Genomic DNA, 21,665 nt, shown 5'->3' with positions numbered 1-21,665 from the left:
GTGTAATTTGACTTTTACTACAGTAATTCTTATAACAAAAATTGAAAGAAAAAAAATTGTTTTCGCTGTGCGCAGTTTGCGCGCGTTATCAATCTCAATCACCCAAGATGGCGGTCTTTAGCATCCCCCTAGAAACGAACGAAAAATGAGCACCACTCAAGCAGCCGCCCGAACGAGACAACGCGCTCTTATTCTTTCTCTCGTTTTTCGTCTCTCTCTCTTCCTTGTTTTTGCTCCGTGTTGACAGAAGTCATTTGAATGCGATCATGGGAGAGATGATCAGAATCTCGGTAGAATGTCAAACGACCGTTCTCTGAGCAAATGTATTTCTAGAGAGAAGTCAATAAATGTGTGAGGGATCTTGCTTAGCGCTTATTTGTTTGTGTGTGAAACGAAGGAAAGGAGAATGTCATAATCGGGTTGTCGTGGTGAAGACGATTTGATGGTTCTGTCACCTATCACAAACAGAGTCGAAATTTCGTATGCACTGGGTCAGACCTGTTAAGTTAGTTCTTTTTTTTTTGCTCAAAATGTTCAAAAGTTTTAATTAAAAATTTAAAATTCAGGTGTTCAACACCTAAGCCTCCAAGCTCGAGAAAAAGGGGGAATTTCCATACAATTTCCCCTTTTTCTCGTGCTTGGGACTTTTGGTGTTAAAGTTCAAACTTACCGGTATGAGGTCGGGGTCCTGTTCGTCGTCAATGGTTTCGATCTTATTCCTAGTTTTTATGCTACTACCCATGCTACTTTTCCACTTGGAAGCCTTTTGCGATTTTTCTTTCTGTGATTAAAGAAGAAACAATCAATTTTAATGTTTATTTTTTTTTCTGGAAGCCAAAAATAAACTAACCTTGGACTGATCCATCAGAAGCAGCGTATTTTTGGACTCTTCCGTGTACCGTTTGTCCTTACTAATAGTTTGCTTAAGTCTTTTCGATTTCAGATAAATTCTAACAACTATAACGATGATGATGAGCACGATCGTAACGAGAAGTCCGATCAGGATGGGCGTTAGCAGGGGTGACTTTTGGCCGGCCGCCGGTTCCGGCATCTCGACGGCGGCCACGGCCACGTCGGTGATGAAGACGCGCGCGCTGGCGCCCTTCTGGTTGACGGCGTACGCGTACAGCTTGAGCTGGTCCGGCTGGTGGATGTTTGGCAGTTGCTCCCGAAGGGCGGCGAACGTCGCCACGAACGTCGGCTCCTCCGGGTTGGTTAGGTTGATCCTGTAAGAGGTCTCTAGAGGTCAGTATTTAGAAGGTAGGGTAGTTATTAGAGCGATCTTACCCAACTCCCGAATTCTGCTGGGAAAGCATCTCGAGGACAAACTTCTGACGCAAGCCCCCGTCGTAACCGGAGTGGCAGGTGACCTCCAGGGCTTCCGAGGTGTTCCGCCAACCGCAGTTGATGACGGGAGCGGGTAGGCCGGCGGTTATCAGCTGGAAGATGCACGGTTCGGCCATCGTGCCGATCTCGTTGGTGCCCCAGCAGGACAGCGTTCCGTAGTCCCGGTCCGAGCTGGGCGTGTACTCGAGCAGGCTGGCATTGCCGTCGTTGCTGTATCGCGTCGGGTCAATCTCGATGACCTCCTCGGAGTTTTCGAAGCGCCAGTAGAACCGGTTGGCGTTCGGGTGCGCTATGATGTTGCAACTGATCGCTACCGTCTCGTCGATCGACACGCCCAGGCTGACGATCTTATCCGTCGCGCAGATGGGAACGTCTGAATAAAAATAAAGTCAAATAATTGTTAAATTTGTTAAATTTGTTGAAGAGGACTCTTAAAATTGAGATTTTTAAGGAATCAAAGTTAAGTTCAGATCATCACGTGCAAAGCTAATTGGTTATCAATACTAAAACTCTATCAGTAGAAAGTGCCAGAGATGACAAAATCCAAGCACGTCACTTCGATTATTGTGGAATTCTGCCATTACAAACATCTCCAACCGTTAGCACGTTCGTTATGTAGTAATTCGGTTTGTTCCCATCCTAATTGAGCGGGGAAATAAAGATGCTATCTACGAAATGTGAATTCCTCGCTGGTGCAACGTTTCCAAAGGGAAAATCTCATCCAATTATTTACTGGCAGGACATCTTTAACGGGGCAATACTCACATTTGATGTTCAGCACGATCCGGTCGCTCACGGTTTCGCCCTCGGTGTTGAGCGCCCCGCACTGGTACGCCCCGCTCGAGCTGCGCGTTACCCGCTGGATGATCAGACTCTGGCTCGTGCGGACAATTTTCGTTGACGACGAGTTCTGAGGTAGTGCTTTTTCCTGAAAAAAAAAGAAAAAAAAAAACAGTGAACATGATGTTGTTATGTGGAATTTTTGGATGTTATTTTGTCTGTAGAATTGTATGTTATAGTTTTGATCAAATAATAGAAATATGCAGCATTATCTGTAAGTTCATTTAAAATATTCTTCAAAAATATTCCAGCCTTAATTATTTTGAGTTACAGGTTCGCGAAAAACATCCAAAGAATTAATCTTGTGTCATTAGTTTACCCATAAAAGTCTCCATACAATTTTTGCAGCTGTTTATACAAAAATGGTACATAAATAGCTAAAACCCTGAATTTTCTGATCGATTTGGTGCATTCAGCAAGGTTGTAGGTATTGATGAGGAATATTCAGAAAAAATAAGTACACGGAAAATCCCAAAATTCGTATGTTATAATTTTTGAATTTATTTATATGTTTCAGGGGACAAAAAACCACAACTATTGATCCATTGTCTGTTTTTAAATTTTTTAAAAAAGTGTCCATGCCTAAAAATTATTTTTTTTTCGAAAATTTCAGAAAATTTCTTACAATATTATCAAAGAGACATTGAAGATTGGACCTCTGGTTGCTCCTACCACTTAGCCGAAGGCACCAAATCGATCAGAAAATTCCTTCAAAAGTAACAGATTTTCGAATATTTATGTACCATTTTTGTACGAACAGCTGCCAAAATTGTATGGAACCTTGTATGAATATACCAATGACAAAAAATGGCTTCTTTGGCCATAGCGAAGGCCCCCACAAAGTTTGAACCAAATCAAAAAATATAAATAAAATCCATTTCCGTTTATCAACGAAAAATCGGTATGAAAAAAACGTGGAGAATCCCTCAGATTTATTTATTCTTTCTCTTGGCTGCTTTTAAATTAACATTAAAATGGGTCACATATGAACCAAAAATCTAAATTTCCAAAACTATCATATTATTCTCGTATGGTCATTTTCCCATCATTAATATTGTTGTTTTTTTTATTGATTCCGAATTTCTCACTCCACAGTAAAGCTGGGAACATTCACCTACCTCTATGTTTAAAAGAATTGAACAAAATCTCTCATAACTAGAAAGTTGCTAAGTATAAGTCTAAAACATTTACACAAATTATCGGAAAAAATGTATTCTAAAACAGGGTATTTTTTAATATTTTATTATTTAACACAAAAAACTGTAATATAGTGAAAGTCTACAGAAAAAGTTGCGCTGCATTGAAATGAAAATTTAATTTTATTTCAAGTTTTCGCCTCCAAAAACCAAGGTGTAACAAATATATTGACTCCCATTGAAATATAATTTGTAAAAATCTTTTAAAATCGTTTATAAAGAATTCTGAATACATTGTAAAACGCTTTATTCATTTATGTTGCATTTTGCGATATTTTGTTTGTCTTTTTTTTCTAAATATCTTAAATCAAACTCGTAATCTAAAATTTTGCTTTATTTTTTGCCCTCTCTCAACCGCGTCCAAAACCAAAGGACAAAAACCTTTGATTTTTTATACCAGCCTTATTTTTGGTTTTTTATTCAAAAGTAAAAAAATTGTTTTTGCAATTCCGTCGTGAAACTACTTAATTTTCCTGTCATTCTCGAACGACGAAATAGCCTACTTTTCTGTATTAAAAATAACAGAATCGAATAGCAACACTTTTCAAAATAAATGCTGAAAAGTTCTACTTTTCAGCACTGAAATGGGTGCTGAAAAGTTGAACTTTTCAGCACTTGTTTTGAAAAGTAACAATTTTCAACATTTTTTTGATTCAAACGATTTATTGACAAAATACATGAAAATTTGACATAAAATTTCACTCAATGGGTGTTTTTCGGAATTGCAAAAAATGTAGTATGGAACTCGTTGCAAAACTTGATTTTTTCAGCACTCTTCGTATTTATCCAACTCGGTGAACCTCGTTGGATAAATGTACGACTCGTGCTGAAAAAATCCTCTTTTTGCAACTTGTTGCATAAACTACTATTATTCAATTTGTAAAAAAATGATAATTTTAAGGTTTTCATTTAAAGACGGTGTGTGAAAATTTGATTATTTACCGTTTAATGCTCTCTTATACATTTGAAATTATGAAAAAATAGTGTTGAAAAATGGTATTTTGTGAAAATTTGAGTATGTTGCACTAAAAACTCTAATTTAGTGAAAATCTGTACAAAATTTTGCAATTCATGTTATCTGTTCAAAAAGTTGAAAGTGCCAGAACAATTCACTGAACCAATGCCAGTTTTCATACATTATTAAGGCAAATTGAAGGTAAATAAGGCTAACACAAATTTTATTTAAAGTTTTTGTCACTCTTCACTCCAAATTATCAATGCAAATTTAGGGTCAATTAGCTAAAATCAATGTTTGCGTTTAGAATCATTTTTAGCATGTTTGGGTTTTTTCAAAAATCTTTTGAATTTTTGAAAACTTTCGATGTTCAGTATCGCTAAAATTTTTGTTATCGTAATATCTTATTTTTTTTTGAAAACCAATGAAATGTATTTTAAAACAACTTTTTCATGCAAATTTTGAGACTATGGCTTGCTATTATTTATTGATTGCTAAGTGGGTCATTCTTTGTCAACTCACATGAAATCGGTAAAAGTTGTCCTGATCCCTCGATTGGCGAGATACTTAGTTTTAAATGGTCCATCCACTAGCGTGCCCAGGGTGGGGCAACATGGGGCAGTTGCCCCACCATCCTCGGAAATTTGTTCTAAAATTGGGCAGGGGGTGTCCATAAACGACGAAATTTTCAAAACTCTAATATTTTTGCCCCACCTTCCTTGAGGACCTGGGCACGCTAGTGGGTCCATCCCACCGTATAAAAAGTGTTTTTTTAAATATAATTTGAATCTTGAAATTTTGTGTCATAGGGTTTTCTATGTAAATTTGAACATTAGAAGAGAAAAACTTATGAGTCATGGGTTTCCTATGCAGATAGAACCTCTTGAAGATTTAATCTAGATTAAATTTCCCAAATGACTTACCATTTTATTTTTATTTTTTTCTTTTCTATAAGGGTCAAAGAATCAATCTTTCAAAAAGTCAAATGGTGTTTTATGAAAAGTTCCAATAATTTTGTTTACTTCTTGTGTGTTTTTGATTACTATTTACAACAAAGGAAAGTGTTTTTCAGATCATGAATAAAATTGTAAATTTTCCTTACAATGTAACGAAAAGATTGGTATCACAAATAAATATATCGATCTAAAATTAGTTATCTCATGGATTAGTCCAAGTAAAGAATGCAAATTTTGATTTGAATCTGTCATAATATTCAAGATTTGGAAAAGTTTTTAAAGCAAACAAGAAATATTTTTAAAAAATGTTTTAACCTTGCAACGGCGGGATGTGTCTAAAGAATATTACAATTGAAAATCTTCTAAATAAAGAATTTATATTAAAAATTTTGATCCTTCAAAAAAGTTTATTTCCTGTGTAATTTTCTTAAGGCTTAGAAGAATGCTTGGTCCAATAGTTCCTACTCATAAGGCTACATGTCAAGTAATTGCTGATTTATTTTTTATTCGAATAAAAATATTATATTACTAATCTAATCTAATCTAATCTAATCTAATCGAACACAAGCGCAGCCAGTCCGAAGAAAGCATCCGGGAAGAACTTATGGTTAGATTACGCCTCAAGTTCTTTCTTGTCATTATTAATGATTGCAGTACTTTCGAGAACCCCCGAAATGTATTACACTCACTAAAGCGGCCCGGCCTACTGCGTTGCATTAACCGCAAGAGACAGATTCTATGAACGGAACCCACATTTCATGGAATCATCAGGGGAAGAAGAAGAAGTGAGGACATACCGTACCAACCACTTCGAGTTATTTATAGAATATAGTGTGTGTAGGGGAATCGTTGGGAAAGGGATTGCTGATATTATATAGTAAATGACCTTGTGACATTATTTCACCACTACGGATTAATTCACTCAAGGGGTTGTCAACCCCTCGGTGGCCGAGTGGCTAGAGCATCTAACTATCAGTCCAAAGGTGTGAGTTCGAATCCCACCTGATTTCATGCGTTTTTTGTTCATATTCAATGTTCAATTATAGTCGAATAATTTCAAGGAGACCGGTCGGGAATCGAACCCGGAACCTTCCGCTTATGAGGCGGGAGCCGTAGCCATTAAGCCACGGGCCGGTCTTGAATAAAAATATTATATTACTCTCATGAAATTCAACATAATCGATACTGGAATCACTCTGCTTGAAAATTCCACCATTTTCCGACCCTTCTCAACCCGAGCCAACCAGCAGCATCCAAAACAACAAAACGCAACAGAGTGTCACCGCAAGTTATGATAATTTGTTTTAATTGGCATGTTTTCGGTTTGTGCATGCTTGCTGGTCTGATCTGGGTTGTGCTGCTTCGAGGGGAGTTCGAGGGGAAACTCCCGAGTGCGGGGGCTCGGTAAAGTTTTCAGTTCATAGAATTTGATGGGAAAATTATGTGCTTTACGTGACAAAACGACGATAATTACGAACATCACAGCCTAGATGGCGCTGTTCGATGGTTTTGTAACTTTTGATAAGGCTTTTCCGGGGGGAGAGTGAATGTGGGTTGTTTGGGGGGCGGGAAATTTCAATTATTTGCTTTTATAATGTTGAGTGAGACGATGTTGTCGCATTACCACGAAGGCAACCAAAAAAGGGGTTGGAAACAGAGACATTGTGTCATTCCACCGCCAGTCAGTCGCCGCACAGTCAGTGAATATGCTGTTCGCGGTTAATGTTAGGATAATTAAATTAAGGTTACAACCACTATGCGGAGAGCTAATTTTTAATGGTTTCTAGGCACGGACGTGATTTGAGACCGCAGGGAGGTGCTTGCACGTTGGGGGAGGGAATTGAAGCTGAAAAATTAATTAAGTGAGCTTTGGTTGGTAAATTAAGCACGTACCTACTGAATTATTTACCATTGAGTCAAAATTAATAACCGATGATTTTTCTCCAGTGAAAAACACGATAAATTGTGTAACGCCCATGGAAAAGGGCAATTACCAACACCCCCCACTATCTGCTAATGATCATCCGTCATTATCACACAACCACATCAACCCGAGCTGTCAAACCACTTAATACTGTCACCCAAGGCTATATATCATAGGTACTCGCGATCTTGCTTTGCATTAGTGTGAGTGCATGACTTCGTGCCACTAAAACCAAAACAATAACAAACGAACAATGGATTGTGCCAGGAAAACCAAAACATAAACAATGTCAGTGTCAGTGGAGCGAGAGAGTCAGAGATAACGATTTTGACAACCGCACTACTACACACTCAATCGCGAGTACCTTAGGTAGAAAGCCATGACTGTCACCTCTATAGATAATGACAACCACAGCTTATACACTTACATTATGCAGCCAGGAGAGCCGCCGCCACGCCGGATTTGATTGTATCTTGCATTCGAAGTAGATGTCGTCACCCTCCTTGATGTCGTCGATGGACAGGGTTGAGCCGAGCTGGAGGGTCACCACGGGTGGATCTAAAGCGTGGGAAGAGATTTGGAATGTCATCGGTTTTGATAAGCAATTAGGATTTAATAAATAAATATGTAGTTATGTTGAACCACCATGCGCCTTCATGTCCTCAATGCTGGAAAATCCATCTCATGTTTTATTTACACGAAAGCTCAAACCTCCAAATTAGTTGGAAATTAGTTACTTGGAACAGAAACTTCAAAACGCTGGTTCTCAACCATACCATTTGTACGGATATCTAGATGAGCCTAGCTAGAATTAGTTTGGACTCGATTTGATCAATTATTCAATTCAACTTCAATAAGAAATTAAAGAATTGATAAATTCGAGCATCCGTAAAACAATCTGGAAGAAATAATCGCTTAGATTGTTATTTGTAGACCTATTCAAAATATATGCTCGATTTAAAAATTGTTAAAATTATTTGTATTGAAAAGCTCAGAAATTTTTACGAATGTTTCATTTTTTTTAAATATTGAAAATCGAACCAATAGTTTTGGAGATATCGTCAGTTGAGAATTTGGCTAATTTTGGTGACACATAGAGAAACTCATTTTCATCGATTTGAATTCTTTGTGAAGCTGCTGTACCTCAGGAACTTACTAAACGATTTTCAAAATTTTTAGATTTAGCTTTTTATTTTTTTAAAGTTTTTTGATCACATTTTTGATCTTTATTAAAAAAATACATTTACAAAATTCATATCTCTGAAACCAGATTTTGCATTATGGCTCAAAAGATGCCCCAAAACATATATAAAAAAAGGTTAATGCTACAAAGATAAAAATCATGACGAAGAACTTAAGCTCTAAGACGAAGTTCTTCGTCAAACCAAAAACACGTTGTTTGGGAATCCAACTTTGAGTGAAAAAATGTTTTAACTTTTTTACAGTGTAATTTTTTTTTCTTAATAGTCCTAATTCTTATCTACAATTTTGTCGAAGACACCAAATCGATCAGAAAATCTTAAGATTCAGATTTTTATATATTTACGGGCCAATTATTTTTATGACCGGCCCGCAAAAGTTTATGGAGACTTGTATGAATAAAAAATATGATGCAAATTTTTTTTTTCACATAGGAAATGTATGTACACAGATTCATCCAAATCAAAATATACAAATTTCAAAATTGCTAAATAATTTGTTAAAATCTTAAGAACTACTCAGAATTTATTACCTTTAATTTAAAATTTTTGATTCTGGAATTAGTAGAAAAAATGTTAGTCCAATCTGGTTTTATTAATTAACTGTACTCCAGAACTGGGCACGGCATACGAGAGGATAAAGAGCACGATTCGGTAGTAAAATGGTACTGTGTGCGGACGGAGAGGATAAATCCCAAAATTACCGCGAGTACTTTAGTTCATTTTCAAAAAAAAGTTCATCTGTCAAAAAAAAAGTACCGGTACCGAGACTCGATCCCAAGACCTTCGGCATATTGAACCGTGCCTTTGCCGTATGGGCCACCAAGATACGGTGACTAAGTAGCGGTAATTTGTCCATATAAGCCACTCAATAGGATGAACTGTTTCAATGAACGAATGAACATGCGAGAGGTCTATACTCTCGCAAAATAGTATACTTTCCTCACGTTTCTTTTCGGGAGGACTATCCCCTCGATCTTTAACTTTGGGTGTACAAAAGTAATCTTGTTTTTCCAGAAAATTATTATTATTTTGCCGTTTTTCAATGAAAAATTATGAAAATTGTCAAAATTTCACAATTGAATTTGCTCTTTTTTCGAGATTTTTATTTTTTTATTTTTTATGGTCAAACCCAGTGAGAGAATTTTGCCCAAATCGACTCGTTGATCGAGCCAAAATTTTCACTGAGAAGAAGCCCTTTGACATAATTAGTTCATCATTCTCCGCCAATCCAAACAGCAGTTGCCCCGAACCTTCTTGGATTTGAGAAATAAAAAAAAAGATGAAAATGATTGCCATTTTTCGTTACTAAAATGAACAATTTGGTGTCTTCGGCAAAGTTGTAGTTTAAAAGGGGAAGAAAAAAGAGTGCACGGAAAAAATTGGCCGATTTTCAAAACTACTTTTTTGTTCACAAAAATTCAATTTCCTAAAGTTCGTATTTTTTTTTTATTTTTTTTTTGGGAGTTTTTGGTGTGTTTTAAGTGACAAAATTTTGCAACTTTTGAGCCAAAGAAAAAGTAAGTGCAAAAATTTTGATTTTTTAAGATTTTTTTAATAATCCTCTATTGCCCAATTTTTTTTTTGAAATTTTTTTTTCCCGTGGCAACTTTTGTTCTACGAAAAACTTTAGTTCTCTTGTTTTATATTTTTCTTGTTTAATTTTTAGTATTTTAATTTGCATTAATCTTGTTAAGCTAATGTTTGTTTCTGATATTATTTGGCTTACTCTACCACTTAGTAGAGGGTTATTAGAAAATCTTATCTCTTCTGCCAAATTTTTGAACGTACTTTTTCATTATCATTAACTTTTGCCTATCTAGTTTTTTATGTGTTTACAGTCACTTTTTCAATATTTTGCTTGTTTTTCACATTTTCTACCAAAGAATGATGTCATTATAATTTAAATTGTAAAAAAATGCTTAGAAGCATAGTCTGGTACACTACAAAAATTACTGTATACTTATTTTCTCATAATATAGAGGAAATATAAGTAAGAAGCACAGCCAAAGTTGACTCCAGAAAAAATATTTTTTTTAAACATTGGCAAAGTCACTTAAAACAAGTTAAACTTCCAACCTTAGAATTTTCTTAAACTAAGAGATCTTTTTTCCAATACTTTTTAAAGATCAAAAGTTGGTTGAAAAATGGATTTTTGGCGAAATTTTAAATTGAAGCCCGTCTAAAGGCGGGGTTGGGTTGTAGAGGGTTAAAATCGTATTTTTTTTTTGAAAAAATAGAAATGTTACCAAGACACTTTTTTTTAAAAATAGAAATGTTACCAAGGCATTTTTTTAACTACAGTATTTAATTAACAATCGAATTTGAAATCGAAATGTACTATACGGACATTTTTATAAAATACACCTTTTTCTAGATATGGCAATTTAAAGTTTGATTTTAACTGGAAATTTGCAGTTTTATTGTTTAAAATTTGTTTTGTTCATATAAGATTTCTGAAAAAAATCGAAAAGTTCAGAAAGTTTCCTGAAATTTCGTTTAAGTAACATTGAAGATATGATTTCTGGTTGCTGAGATACAGATACAAAAAAAAAACAAACAGGAAAATTGAAGTTTAACTAGTAGCCCGGGTCAAAAAAAATAAAATTGCTCAAATCAAAAAGTATATGAGATTGCCCGAAAGAGTACTCGAAATGGGGCCTCCAGCCTAAATTTCAGCCCATTTGGTTGAAAATTGGCTTGCCTTGAGCAGGAACAAGTTTAAATGGGAATTAACCCGTAAAACTTGAGCAATTGGGTACATTGCTCTGTACAAGTCTGTCGTTGAAATTTAACGACTTTTGCATACCATGGGGTCCAAGGGGATGGTCTGGGAAACAATTCTTCTGAAGGGTGCAAGATGATCCGAGGCCTCTAATCTTGCCTAGAAGCAGATTCATTCCGGCGTCGCCGAAATTCTCATGGTCCCAGCAAAATGTATAGGGATAAATCAAAGCACACTAAGAAGGCTGCCTCGATCAGAGGACGCCACATGTCAATCAGCCACAACGTGGCAGGAGGGTATCTGGAAATTGGAGTTTAAAATGATATTTGACGTTTGCACCCTTCAGAAGAATTGTTTCCCAGACCATCCCCTTGGACCCCATGGTATGCAAAAGTCGTTAAATTTCAACGACAGACTTGTACAGAGCAATGTACCCAATTGCTCAAGTTTTACGGGTTAATTCCCATTTAAACTTGTTCCTGCTCAAGGCAAGCCAATTTTCAACCAAATGGGCTGAAATTTGGGCTGGAGGCCCCATTTCGAGTACTCTTTCGGGCAATCTCATATACTTTTTGATTTGAGCAATTTTATTTTTTTTGACCCGGGTTATTAACTAGTCTCGCTAAAACAGCCTCCCCTTTTCTAACAACAATATGTTGGTAACTTATGGTCCACTTATCAATGATAAAAAATTAAACATTTGTAAAGTTTAAAAGCCGTAGTCAAAAAAAAAAAAAATGGGTATGGTTTCAATTAAAAAAACGTTACTTAATCCACCTTAAGGTGGTTGGTGCCTTCCTCACATTCATGTTGTATTTTAGGTTGTATTTACATATTAATTTAAAAGTTTTTTTTATTTATTCTTTTCATTTCATTTTTTTTATAATTATTGATTTTACCAGAACAGCAATTTTCAATTCTTTTTTTTACCAACTCTCCAAAATAAAGGAGAAAAGTCTTAGTAAACAATGTCTCATGAGTTGTACATTTCAGTAAAAAGTTCCGGTCTTTGAGGTTATGCAAAAATCACCCTTTTTTGTAGCTACAAAAAACCTTTTTCGTGGCATAACTTTAAAAGTACTTCACTAAACAGAATAAAATTTAATAGGGTCTTAGGGGACCCCAAAACGAACAGAATAAGGCGGATCCGGCCAAAATCGGTTCAGCCAGTTCTGAGATAATCGTGTGGAAAAAAAAATCATGTCTACACACATCCCCACAGACATTTGTTCAGAATTTGATTCTGAGTCGATAGGTATACGTGGAGGTATATCTAGGAGTCGTATTTAAGAAGTTGATTTTTCGAGTGATTTTATAGCCTTGCCTCAGTGAGGTGAGGAAGGCAAAATCCCAAGAAATCAAAAATAATAAAAATATGGATTTTGAGAAATTGAATTTTTGTGATAAAAAATCAAATTAAAATCACCAATTTTCTTTCGTGTACCTGTTTTTTCCTGATAGTGCTCATCAATACCTACAACTTTGCCTAAGACATCAAATCGATCAGCAAATTCTTTCAAAAGATTCCAAATATTTACGTATCATTTTTTTTATGGACAGCTGCCAAAATTGAATGAAACAAACTTGCTTCTTTAGTCATAGTGAAGGCCTCCACCAAGTTTGAGCCAAATAAAAAAAAAAACAAAAAATAAAAATGCACAAAAACGGCCGATATCGTAGAAGACAGCTCAAATTTGAAAAATCGTGGGACATGTCATTAGAAAGGAAATTTAATATACTTTTTGTATCTTTTAACTATAATATCTAAGTATTAATGCTAAATATAATTTACGCAGAAGAATGCATTTTAAATTGTTCTCAGTTGATTACACTTTTTACTTCCATAAAATTTCGAAGTGTTTCGAAAACAAAAAAAAATGTTTCCTTTGCCCACTTGCTGAATTTCGGCCGAATTAAGTTTTTGTTGAAAATAAATATTCACAAATTCTGTTCAGATGGAGACGCATGGTAAATCACACTGTTATCCAATCTACTCACAGTGCACACTAATATTCTGGAACTGCTCCAGGTACAGGCTCGAGACTTTGGGATTTTCCGCCCGGCAGCCCAGCAACCGGCCGTCGTCCTCGACGGTCGGCACGAACGTCAGCACCGACACGGTGACGTTCCGCACGACGAGCTCCTTTGATCGCTTGAGCGCCTTTTTGCCCTTGTACCAGGTGATGTTCGCGTCCGGCCGGGACCCGCTGCTTTGGCACACGATCTTGTACTCCCGGTTGGTGGCCAGCGACTGCGTCGAGTTGAGGATTTTCACCGAGACTGGTTTTACTGAAACGGGGAGAGGAGAAGTGGCATCAATTAACTAAATTGTCAGGCTAGGGGTTTTCGCTTCCGGTTCGCTTCAGGCACGACAGTTTAGCGCTGCCGGAAGTGGACTGTTTGATAATGAAGAATGCTTCCTGGAGCGCATGCCGGTGCTTCAGGGTGTAGAATTTGTCATGAGATACCAGCGGATTTAGACCGACAAGCTTTTGCTGTGGCATGTTTGGCAAAATTTAAAAGCTAATCGAATCGATTTTTTTCAATGCAACTAACACACCTAATCAGCATATACAACTTTATTAAAGACACTAATTAGTTTGGTTAGATCTATAAGGAGCTGCAACTTTATAAAAAAAAAACAACTCGTAACTGATTATTTGTTTTCCCCTTGTAATGTTGTGTTCACACATGCGTTGTCCCCAGAACCATTTGCCCAAAGAATAATTGGCTCAAAATGTAATCCCACAGATGTCAACCTCATGAATGTTCCGGTGAAACAATGTTCCCCATCGTTGAACATTTTGCCCCAAACTTTTTCCCACGACTTTGGTCTGCTTCCCCTCCCACACCCACCCATTCAATCCCTTGATTTTCCCAGTTTTCCCTCGGGGTGATTGTCTCTGTTCCATAGTTTGCTAACTCTATCAAATGTGTTTTCCCCGTTCCCACTCCACCTCTACCACCCCTTTGTCAAACTTTATCCGGGAAGGAAATCCGTGTGAGGTTCTGCTGTATCTGTCCTAAAAATAAACATCGTGAAAATTTCGCATTGCGACACCGGTTCCGGTTGGCCAGTCGTCCTCGTCGTCGTCATCGTCATCATTGGCGGCACCAGAACCATCTGCCTTGGCGGAAACACCACATGCTTCCGGGACAATGTCGGGCCGACTGGGAGGATGACGAAAGAAAAAAAGAAGGGGGAAATCGAGGATGAGGGGTGGCAAAAAATAAATCAAATGCTTTTCCGGCTGCTATCCCTGCCGTAACATTTCCCCAAAGGGGGGAAAGAGAGCAGGGGAACCCCTTTCCGTATGGTTCTCAATTTTCCAATCGAGAGTTATTTGTTCAGGCAATGGCCATATTGTGATGATATAGATGGCTTTTAGGTCCAGTGAAATTGGCGATATTTTTAATGTCTGTTTTATGATAGATTTTTAAGTTCACAACTTCATAAAAAATGTATGTTTTTCTATAATTCTTAAACTTCAGTTCAAATTTCAACAATAAATTGCTTTAAACTTCATTGAAGACAGATACTAAATAACTCATGTTAACAGATATTTATTATTGAAAAGTTAGAGAGTAATCTTTTGAAAGGGCCAGTAACATTTATTTTGAAATTTTTAATGTGTTGAGTTGGATTTTTGATTTTTGAAATTATGAGGACTTATCAATTTTAGCTTTAAGAGGCTGTATCTCAGCCGCCATCAATCCAATCAACAAACTTTCATTTATGATTTTTCTGACAATTTTTTTTATTTAGATGGAACTTTTTTTATCAATTATTAACCGTATCATCGATTATTTTCATGATTGGTATTTTATGTTGTGAAATTATGTATTCTTTCCCATTTCATCTGAGTTTTTTTTTTGTAAAACATTCAAATTTTCACAAAATACTGTACAAAATGGTTATGAAAAAATGCGAGATTTTGTATGTAATTTCACTTTATTAAAGTTTTTTTTTTGTAATGTACTCAGATTTCCATAAATTACCATATTTCATGAAAAAAACTAAAATACTTGGTAAAATATTTGCTGTCATCGGCTCAGTTGTAGATATTGCAAAACTGTTTACACTCCAAAAAACATTTGTGACAGGTAAAAAGGCACATTTTTTAACAAAACATGAATTTTTAGTGGCTAAAACTTAAAAACGGTGCACGATGCCAAATTGTGAAGTTGTTTAGTCCATGCTTGTTATAATCAAGGTTATTTTCACTAGAAAATTTACAATCAATTATCTGCATTTTGTGAAACATTGTATTGAAGAATATCTTCGAAAATGAGTTCTTAATTTGCAACTGCTTGGTAAAAATCTCGTCGTATGTTTGGATTATATACATTAACATACATTTCATGGCCAAGAGGAGCTTGTGCCAACCTCAAATGTTGTCATTTTTGTCGTTAAAATAAACAAATATGAGATTTTCTTAAAGTAACTTTTTTGGGCAATTCAATATTTTTGTGAAAAGTCGAATTAAAAAAAAATACATTTTTTTAAAAGTTTGCAATAGTTACAACTTTGTCCAGGATATCAATCGAACAGTAAACCAACACTTAAGATACAGATTCTTGAATATTATAATAGCCTTTTTTATGGACAGCTCTTCCAGAATGTACGGACAGATTTATGATGCAAAATGTAATCTTTGGTTACATAAAAGTTGCACAAAAAATAATACTCTTGCGAGAATTGTTCCTCTGCAATTCAACTTTTAACTTTTAAGTTTGAATTAAAAAATATGAATGCTGTTAACTGTTTACTGTTAATTTTTAACAGATAGTGTCGGAAATACTAATTCCGAACATTTTCAAATTTTGTGCTTGATTTTTTAACTTCAAACACATTTTTAATATAAAGAATTTCAATATTCTTTTAAATGAAGAGCAAAATAAATAAATCAAATAGGATTCATGAAAAATATTAAAAGTCGTAACCAGCGATGGAATAATCATCATCAAAACAAAATCTTTGAATGTTCATCAAGAGAAAAAAATCCGAAGGGAGCATGGTTCTCCTCTCTCGCGCACGAAAGATCGGTAAAAAGAATGTAAAAAAATCATCATCTTGATTATTAGGTGGAACATCTTTTTCACTACTACTCTTGCAAGTGTAACGTCACACGTCGAAAAATGACCTGTCACATTTTGTAGATGAACAATGTGTGTAAACAAAGTGAAATAAATATTTTTGAATGGTGCTGACAAGGAAATTCACAAAAATCATCAGCAGATTGATTTTCTTGGAGAATTTCGGGAGCGATTTTCTTTTGCGTGATTTGCCTCCTCTCTCTTTCGCGGATGAAGAAAGTTCGCCAGCGAAATTGATTTTTTTGCGATTATTCCATCCCTGATTGTAACTTTAAAAATGTGGACTAATCAGGTGACACTGATATAAAACTCAGTTTTCACAACATTTTAACTTTAAGAGGCTTTATCTTACCAACCAGCAATCCAATAAACAAACTCTTAGTAAGAAAAAAAAATATTTGCAGTAGTTTTTTTCATGAAATATTTTACAATTGCTACAATATTTTACAATTGCTACAAACTTAAAGAAAAACTTTAAAATACCTAAATTTTGAAAACAATAAACGTTAAATAATTGTTAAGATATTTTCGATTCAAATTTAATTCTGAATTTTGATATATTGTTTGACACTCTTAAAGATCTTTTTTCGAAACTTTTTTTTCAGAAAATTATATCTTTGTGTCCAGACTTTGCACAATTTAAAAATCTAGAGCAAAAGATGCCTTTCTTTTCCCTCTTGTAACATACAAAACGTTACTTAATCCACCTTTAGGTGGTTGGCGCCAAGGGTTTCCAGGAAAGCCTCAGACTGGCAAGTAATTAATAATTACTTTGATTTTTAGCTGGTAATTAGGTAATTCTTTAATTACTTAGTAATAAATTGGTAATTAAAGTAATTTTTGAGTTATTAAAGTAATTGATTTTTTTTTTAATTTTACTCCTTCAACGAAACTATTTACTTTTTATATATCATCTATTATAACAGTATTTTATTAATTTCAAATAAGAGTGAAACACAAAGATTAAAAAAGACTGGCTTTATGTCGAAGGCCTAATTCGCCATAGTTCTCTCCTAAAACTCTCCTAAAATTTATTTTTATCATGTTGTTTATCGAAGCTGAATGTTGACGCTAGAAAATTAATAATAGTTAAAAATTTGACATTAGAGCAAATCATCAACAACAAAAGGCAACGCCATGATATATTACCCAGTGACAAATGTTTTGTGAATCCGACATCTATTCATTTTTATTAAGTAATTATAAAAATATGTTTTTTTTTTGCCAGAGCTACATTAGAATTGATTATTTTTTTATGCTTTTCTTTCTGATAGGCAGTTGAAATTATTTGAAGTTTATGTGGATCAAATATTTAAAACCAAAATGTTCTTAATTATCATTGATAAAAACAAAGATTTCAAGTGATAGCCATTAAAAAATCATAAAAATAAAAATATGTATTTTATATTTTTTCATAATCTGCAGACATTGACAGTCCTGTAATATCTCCCTATTAAGAGCTAAGCTATTTTCCCGAAAAATTTCCAAATATTTCTGAGACAAATGTTTCAATGTTAAAAATCAAACTCAGCGAAATCAAAATTGACTAATATTCAGATGCAGAAATTAATTCCAATGTTAATGTCACATTTCACATTATCCGTTATTTTCAGCAACGGATTTTTTTTAATTTGCTTGAGGAAAAAAACATGCAAAGTAATGTCAAACCAATGTTTGAAAAACATTTTAAAACATAACGTTATTTTATTGAATTTCACAATTTTCATGAAGAGCCGCTGCAAATATTTGTCAAAGTTTATGTTTGGCTCAAAAAATCAGGGGGCCTTTTTCAAACAACTTCTATATTTTAAGGGCATTCGGCTTGCAATATACTGAAAACAATTTCAAATTATTAATTAATTCTATTTAAATTCATATATTGGAGTAAAGCAGAACAGTATTTTTTCGTCTTTTGCAATTGATTGATAAGGGTACGGTTGATTGAAACGTGAAACATAATGGAATTTTGAATCAGATTATGACCAGGTTAAATAGGCCATAAAGCAAATATTATTGTTCATATCAATTGAGCAACTTATTTTTTACCTGAAAATGGTATAATTGAATACTAATGTCAATTTTATAATAAAATAAAACAATTCCAAATTTCAAGCCAATTAACTCGCCGTAAGACATCACCCAAAGTTCCAGCGCCCTCTAGTGCGGGGCATTTTTGACGTTTGATCGCTTATAGCTATTTTCAATAAAAAATATACGCGAAATTCACAATATCCAGATTGGTACAAAAAAAAAAAAAACAGCATAATTTTTGAATGAGCTATCGAATGAGCTTTTTATAAATAATTTAGTTTAGAACCGTAGAAATAAATACTTAAATTTAAATTAAATGTTTTTTATTGTAGTGAAAAGTAATTAAGTAATTTATGTAATTAATCATTTTGGACCAGTAATTTGAGTAATTAATTGGCAGACTGGCAAGTAATAAACGCTTCTGGAAACCCTTGGTTGGTGCCTTCCTCACAATCATAAAGTCAATACATTCAGTAAAAAGAACAACATTCCCCCTTAACATGTTCTACAAATCAACTTTATCACTCATTTCTTTTAATATGGTTCGCAGACTTTCATTATTTCTGGCTAATCGGCAAGGACTGATAAAAAACCTATCTAACGATAGTTCGCATGGAAGATTCAGACAATATTTCTATCACAATATCAGAAATCTGACATAATTTTTATTGAAATATCTGAGATCCGGCCTCAAAAAAGTGTATAAATAACACTTAAGTGCTAATAACTTTTGATAGGGTTGTCAGATCCTCGATGTTTTAGGCTCATTGGAAAGGTCTTTTTAATACCTTTTTTGAAAATGTATAACATGATAGGGTTTCTTGCAAAAACCACCCTTTTTACAATCTTCCGGACATACGCCCAAATCGTTTTTTTAGCATTACTTTTGAAGTACTTAACTAAACTTGCTGATTTTAAATAGAGGCCTATGGGACCCCAAGACGGATCGAATGAGACTAATACGGTCAAAATCCGTTCATCCAGTCCGGAGATAATCGAGTGACAATTTTTTTGTCCACCCACCTACACACATCCACACAGACATTTGCTCAGAACGTGATTCTGAGTCTATATGTATACGTGAAGGTGGGTCTACGAAGTCACATTAATAAGTTCATTTTTCGAGTGATTTTATAGCCTTTCCTCAGTAAGGTGAGAAAGGCAAAAATCTAAAAATATAAAACTTGTATCAAAAGATCTAATGATGCAAAACAGTTTTTTTTACATTAGGAACGAATGGATAAATTTTCAAAACAAAAGATTTTTTTAGTAAAACTAGTAAAATCACAAACTCTGTATTTTCTTAAATTGCGGAGTTTTTCTTCTCAATAATTTTTAAGATTCAAAACTGGTTTGATTGTTTTGGCGAGTATTTAGATCAGGTTGGGTTTTAGACTTCATCCATGTTTAGAGAATTTTTCTTTTTGACAAATTTTGGTTGTATTTTATATATTATGATGAAATAACTTTGTCAAGCTTTGGTTGAAGTGTATATTGCTTTTTTGAAACTATACGAACATGGGCAGTATTGTTACTAAATTTATTGTTTGCTAAAATTTGGTTTAACAAATATTTTTTTGTTATCATTTGAAATTATAAGCAGTAAATCCAATTCTTTAAAATTGCTTAAATTTTTGGGCCATTTCAAATATTTTTTAAACTTTATATCGCCTTATCATATTGCAAAAGCGCAATTCAACGAAAAGCTAATAGAAACACATACATAGCAAAAAATGTTTGTATTGTAACACTTGAGAAAAGTGACAGATTTTGTGTCAAAAAAAGGGTGCAATTATTCATTAGGAATTTGTAAAATAGTGTAGTTGAAATAAAATTTAACGCTAAATTTCATTTAGAATATGTGTTAAAATTGTTCGTCCAAGTTTAGAAATTATCTTGATCCTTCTTTTTTTTCGGAAAATATTTTACAAATTTGATGTGATTTTTGTAACCCTGTTCGGATCCATTTGTTCTTAGAGTTTAAAACGAAATGTTACGTTTGTTTAATTCCAAAATATTCCTGCAAATTTACGAATTTAATTTTTCAAGCATCCAATTATTTAAAATTCTAAAAAAAAGTTTGCCATCTGCTCTGGATCCCCAGTTAGATCCGTGCTTCCGGTTTTTCGTAGTCAACTGAAAACATGATCCTCGGGGGCGATTTGGACCGTAGCTTTGTCACGGCGGTTCAGTTGTGCCGGGTCTTTTGCAGATTGCGGGTGTTTATCCGATGAAAAAGGCACACAACTGACGGAGCGGCCCGGGCCCGGGAAATCCGCCGGATGAAGCGCTTTTAATTATGCCTGCCAGCTGTGTTCGAGGAACGGGCCGATGTTTTGTGTCGTCCGGAATATAGGGGAAACTTTGAGGCTCACAGCTCACACAAATCTGATTCGATAGCCGGGCCAAGGCAAGATATCGATTGTGGTTTATGGCAGACTGAGGTCAGTGAGATCAAGGATAAGCTAGGTCACTGTGGCTTGCTTTGGAGCTAGAAAAGGGGTAACAGATGGCCAGTTTGTTGCCGCAGGGGCAATAACTTTTGGTTTTGGAGATCGTTAGCCGGCTGGCTTTTCTGGAAAAGTTTTGGTTATTTTGTTGTTTGAAGTGATATTAATTTATTTATGGGTTATCTTTTGAGACCGGTTTGGTCTGGTTGAATTTTAAATTTGCGAAATAATGCTTCGATGCTTCACTATCATTGTTTTCAATTTCGTTTTCAGAACTCAATGCTTGTGAAATGAATAGGTTTGCATATTATTTCGAATAATGCAAACAAAAAAATATTGATTTCTTTCAATATCAGCAACATCACCCAAAAAAGCCCACTTCGTCGTCACAGCTGTTTAAATGGAGCCGAATTTTCCACACACACACACACATCTTCGCTCACGGCTCTGTTGCCCTTTTCAGAATCTCCAACGAAGCGCTTTTTTTTGGTCGGTTGGGAGGTTGCTTTCCATCGACTGGAAAATATAGTGCTTTTTTTTGCAAATGCTCGACGAAAGCTTTCACGCTGATGTGGAAAGCAGCACCCAGGGATGGTGGTGGGAGGGAAAAGAGATGCAAAAAACAAGTAAAATCCATCAGCTGCTGCTGGCTTTGACTGAAAGAAATATGGATCGGTTTCGGTGGAAAAACGGTGCCGGGGCGGAGGTTTTTCCTCCCCAACGGTGTGCTTGGGATCCAATTTTTGAGCCAAAGAAGATAATGCCTTGAAAAATTCCACGATTGGGTGGGATTTTGGGTGGATTGTAATAAAGAATTCCGGTGGTTTTATGGAGGTCCGGAGAATTTTATTAATTTTTTTCATTGACTTCCATCGGAAGTCTTGTCTTTAAATTGGTTTAAACAGAGTCTCTTTTTTGACTCAGCTCGGTTCCATTTCTTCTCAA

At 35.0% G+C, this 21,665-nt stretch overlaps 1 protein-coding gene across 1 annotated transcript in view; it reads right to left on the bottom strand.

The window, feature by feature from the left end:
- LOC6037031 overlaps window positions 1-21,665 on the bottom strand; it is a 177,331-nt gene that overhangs the window by 4,856 nt on the left and 150,810 nt on the right. The window contains exons 8-13 of the mRNA XM_038254937.1: window positions 13,141-13,431; window positions 7,646-7,776; window positions 2,113-2,275; window positions 1,288-1,720; window positions 851-1,226; window positions 671-781 (exon numbers count right to left, since the gene is read on the bottom strand). Of these exons, the coding sequence (XP_038110865.1) occupies window positions 671-781; window positions 851-1,226; window positions 1,288-1,720; window positions 2,113-2,275; window positions 7,646-7,776; window positions 13,141-13,431 (1,505 nt within the window). The remainder of the gene's footprint in view (window positions 1-670; window positions 782-850; window positions 1,227-1,287; window positions 1,721-2,112; window positions 2,276-7,645; window positions 7,777-13,140; window positions 13,432-21,665) is intronic.

The sequence above is a fragment of the Culex quinquefasciatus genome, chromosome 2 (genome assembly GCF_015732765.1).
Source record: "Culex quinquefasciatus strain JHB chromosome 2, VPISU_Cqui_1.0_pri_paternal, whole genome shotgun sequence".
In the NCBI taxonomy this organism is placed as follows: Eukaryota; Metazoa; Arthropoda; class Insecta; order Diptera; family Culicidae; genus Culex; species Culex quinquefasciatus.
This window is presented reverse-complemented; position numbering and strand designations above follow the sequence as displayed.